Raw genomic sequence first — 4,102 nt, forward strand, 5'->3', positions numbered from 1 at the left:
TGCTTCCTTACACTGCTTGCAATGTAGCAAAATTTTGCCACCTTGGTAGAAACATTAATATCACTGTCAGAGAAAAGGAGAGACACATAAAAAGCCAATGGTGTACCTGGAAATCTAGACAAAATAGGTGACAAATTGCTAGCCGAATATCTCTATAAAACAAACAGTGATGTAACATATGATCAATCATCTCAACCACTCCTGACTGATGTGCATAACCGTTGAAAGGAATACCAAGATAGCAACCCTCTAAGAAAGCTGAGGGTAGCGCATTCAAGCATGCCAAGGCAAATGCCCTTCTTGATTTGGCAAGAATAAGCTCATGAAATATTTAGCTGGTCTATGAGGGTGAGTTGCATTACCGGTCCTAAGAAAGGTAGATGTCTGACTCAGGCCCTGTCTTCCTGAGTCACTATGTCCCAATCCGCTGCCTAATTATCTTCTTGGCTTTTAAGTTCCCTAAGGAGACCAATGTTGGGATACTTGGCCCATAACTTTCTAATTTCCTCACAACTCCCTTTCCATGCAGATGCAAAGTTGTCTTTCAGGACCAGAGGTGCAAGGTTTGCTTGACCAAGATTTAGTTTCAGATAATAAGAGAACTTCGCAACCCAGACATGCGCTTCAATCGGTATTAACTCCAGCTCCAGCCTTAACGCTGCATTGGGCATCCTTCTTGGCGCCCAGGATTGTTCTAATGAATTTGGTTTGTACCAACTCTAGGGGACAGTAATCCTTGTAATTACTCAGCTGGGCACTATTTAGTAGTTGGGCTAATATTTTCCCTTTGAAGACCTGAATTGCCGCGGAGACGTAACCATCTCCCTTCCCGGAAAAAAATCTAATGAGCACCATTGCAGTCTTTTGTACCTCTTATGTAACGTGGGGCAGATGTGCTCTCTAATAATCATTAAACTGGAAAACCACACCCAAATATTTATAGAGCTTGACTTGTTCTATATCATGGCCATCAATTTGCCACTTATTCTGCACAAATTTCTTCTGAAACACCATGATCTTGGTCTTCAGATAGTTAATTTCTAGTTCTTCCTCTTGGCAATATATAGCAAATTTTCCAAGGACTCTGTGCAAGCCTGTCTCTGTAAAGGAGAGAATTGCTGTGTCATCTGCATACAGTAGTGCTGGAACTGGTTGCTGGCCTAATTTCGGAGAATGGAAATCTAACAGAGTTTATATCAATTGGTTTATATAAAAAACGGAGAGGGGTCAAAATGCAACCCTGTCTCACTCCTTGCTGAACGAGTATCCTCTGCATTAAATGGCCCTGTGTACTGTATCTCACGATAAGCCAATTGTTATCATGTAGCATACGTATAAGGACCAAGAGGCTGTGGTCTATGGAGGAGACCTCCAATTTCCTCCATAGCTGTCCCTAGCTATCAATTCAAATGCTGCTTTAAAATCCACGAAAATCGGAGAGGGGGGGAGTCATAATAGCTTAATTTTCTAGGGCATAGTGAGGGCTTCTCAGGTGTGTCAGAATGTCTATGCTGAGTATGAGGTGGCTGTGACCCAAATGGTGAACCTGGAGCTGCATGCTAGCTACGTTTATTTGTCTATGTCTTATCAATTTGACCGTGATGATGTAGCCTTGAAACCCATGGCCAAGTTCCTGGGGGAGCAGTTCCTCCAGTACCAGGCCAAGCGAAGAGGCCATGTGGTGCTCCAGGACATCCAGTGGTATATCCACAGTGGTGTCTGGTCTTTAAATTTGACTCTTGGCACAGAAGCCAGAGCAGGACAAGTGGGGCAGTGGCCTGGATGCCCTGGAAAAGTCCCTGCAGCTGGAGAAGAAGGTGAACCTGGCCCAGCTGGATCTGCACAAGCTGGCAAAGAAGGGAGACCCCCACCTGTGTGACTTCCTGGAGTCTGAATACCTGGAGGAGCAAGTGAAGGCCATCAAGCGGCTAGGAGACCACCTCACTAACCTGAGGTGCCTGGGATTGCCCCAGAGCAGCATGGGGGAATACCTCTTTGACAAGCTCACCTTCGGGGAGAAGAGCTGAACTCCCATCACTGAAACTCTCTTATATGTGTGTTTCTCAAAAATAAATGTCAAAAATAAAAATAAAAATAAAAATCCACGAATGCTACAAATAGGACACTCTTTGGCCAGTTACAGTATTTGTTGATAAGATGTTGCAGAGGAAACAGGGTCTGTTGCTATCTCCTGTACTTCTATTGACTATTGTTTTAATGGTGTTTTAGCTGTTATGTGGTCTGATTATTGTGGTTGATTGTACATGACTTGGGCATCTTAAAAATAATCATCACCACCAACACCAACACCAATACCCGTTTTTTGTAGTGCAAGGCCTGTTTGAGGCTAATATTTTCTGAAGTTTATAGATAACAGCTTATGATATACATTTGAATATGAAGACCAAGAAATTGGATGAGAAATTAAACATCCTATGACATATAAATTATAAACATATTTTATAATTCTCTAGTATTTGGAACAGAATGGATGCTCCTGTGAAGGAACAGGTGATTATGTTTAACAGATCATAGATTATTTGGCAAAGAGTTGAGCAATAAATGTCTGCTACTCACAGTTGAAGAGATGGAAATAAATAGCTTTGCTATAACGATAGCTCAGATCACCAAAGGTGGTGCTCAGAAGTTTAATGGCGATATTGCAAGCTGAAGACCTACATAAAACAGATGACACTATTGAAATGAAAAGCAGCTACGTGGCACCCTAAAGACAAAAAGATCTAATTCTGATGAACTAATCATGCATCTGATTAACTGGTATCTTGTCCACAAAAAAATATGCCACAGTAAATCTGTGAATAAGTACATTGAATGAACAACAAGAATAGTTCCATTTTGTGATGGAGAGTCTGGTTTTTTTCTACTTACACACTGTAGAGGTGTGGGAGGTCAGTGTTCACCAAAGACTTCATGTAAGAGTATACAAAGCTGCCAAGCTGCATATTTTTCTGCATGAGCACTATATTAGCAATAGTTGTTGGCATAGTGAGAGTGGGTTTAGTTTCAAGGAGGCCCACGCAAGCCATCATTCGAACAGAAAGAGGACGTGTGTCATCTGCAAAGATGTTCATGAGGATGACTTGTGCCTAGAGAAAGAACCAATGTTCCATGGGTATCTGCTAATTGCATTCATCTTGCCATAACAGTGTAAGTTCCAGACCAGATGAGCCTTTGGGAAAGTGTATTGGTGGGTTCCCCAAGCCTTAGTATGTGCTTACCTTAGCTTCTAGGCAGGTAGTGGCCCACTATAACTATGCTGGTGGCCACCATATTTCCCACCATCTTTCCTATATTTCCTAAGTATTACCACTAATGCAATGCATTTCAACAAACCTTTCCCATGTGCTAGTTACACAGTAACTGGGGCACTGAATTATTGGTTTGTTTTTAAGACAGCTACAAGCATGGCCAGGGGTGCTCTGGGTCCCCGTTGCCACCACTGTCAAAGTGAGCCCCCACAAGAGTTTGTGTGAGACTGATTTTGGCAGTGGTGATTGTGGTGGCTCAGACTGCTTCTCATCAGCTTCACTGGCAGCTAATGTCTGCATTTACTACATAAAGTCAGGGACTGGGACAGGCCTCATGGCTTGTCGTGGGTCCCCCGATAATCGTGGGCCCCTAGCTAGTGGCCGAGTTGGTGAATCCTTGACTCTAGACCTGGTTGCACAGATCATCCACCTATTCAGATTTAAAGAGGAGCAAACTGATCTATTATTGAGTCAAATCACAAAGTACCGTTAATAGGTTCAAACAAGAACCTATCATCGGTGCTACATGGCTGTTCTATGGCTGCAGAATTATATCACTGATATGTAATCCTTGGATATATATATATGAGAATTGTAGTTCATTGAGTCTACTCTGTGGCCTTTAGTGCCCAGACCGATGCCCTTGGGAGGGTGTGATGGTGATAGCCGTCCCCCATTTTATGCCCCCATCCAGCACTTAGATGTCTATTGCCTTTGAATATGGAGCTTTTGTGTTTAGCCATCATGCCTAATACACCTGTCTTCGATTAATCTTCCTCTGATACAGAATTTGGCAGTCTGGGAACTTCAGCTGTCTCTTTTCTTTTCTTTTC

General features: G+C 42.7%; 1 protein-coding gene across 1 annotated transcript; it reads left to right on the top strand.

Moving 5' to 3' along the window:
• The first annotated feature begins 342 nt into the window (after positions 1 to 342).
• LOC128323151 (ferritin heavy chain A-like) lies at positions 343 to 2,027 on the top strand. The gene is made up of 3 exons (XM_053245873.1): positions 343 to 348; positions 1,472 to 1,717; positions 1,749 to 2,027. The coding sequence occupies exons 1-3, from the start codon at positions 343 to 345 to the stop codon at positions 2,025 to 2,027; spliced, it is 531 nt and encodes a 176-aa protein (XP_053101848.1).
• The last annotated feature ends 2,075 nt before the right edge of the window (positions 2,028 to 4,102 follow it).

This window comes from Hemicordylus capensis, chromosome 4 (assembly GCF_027244095.1).
Source record: "Hemicordylus capensis ecotype Gifberg chromosome 4, rHemCap1.1.pri, whole genome shotgun sequence".
NCBI classification, from domain to species: Eukaryota; Metazoa; Chordata; class Lepidosauria; order Squamata; family Cordylidae; genus Hemicordylus; species Hemicordylus capensis.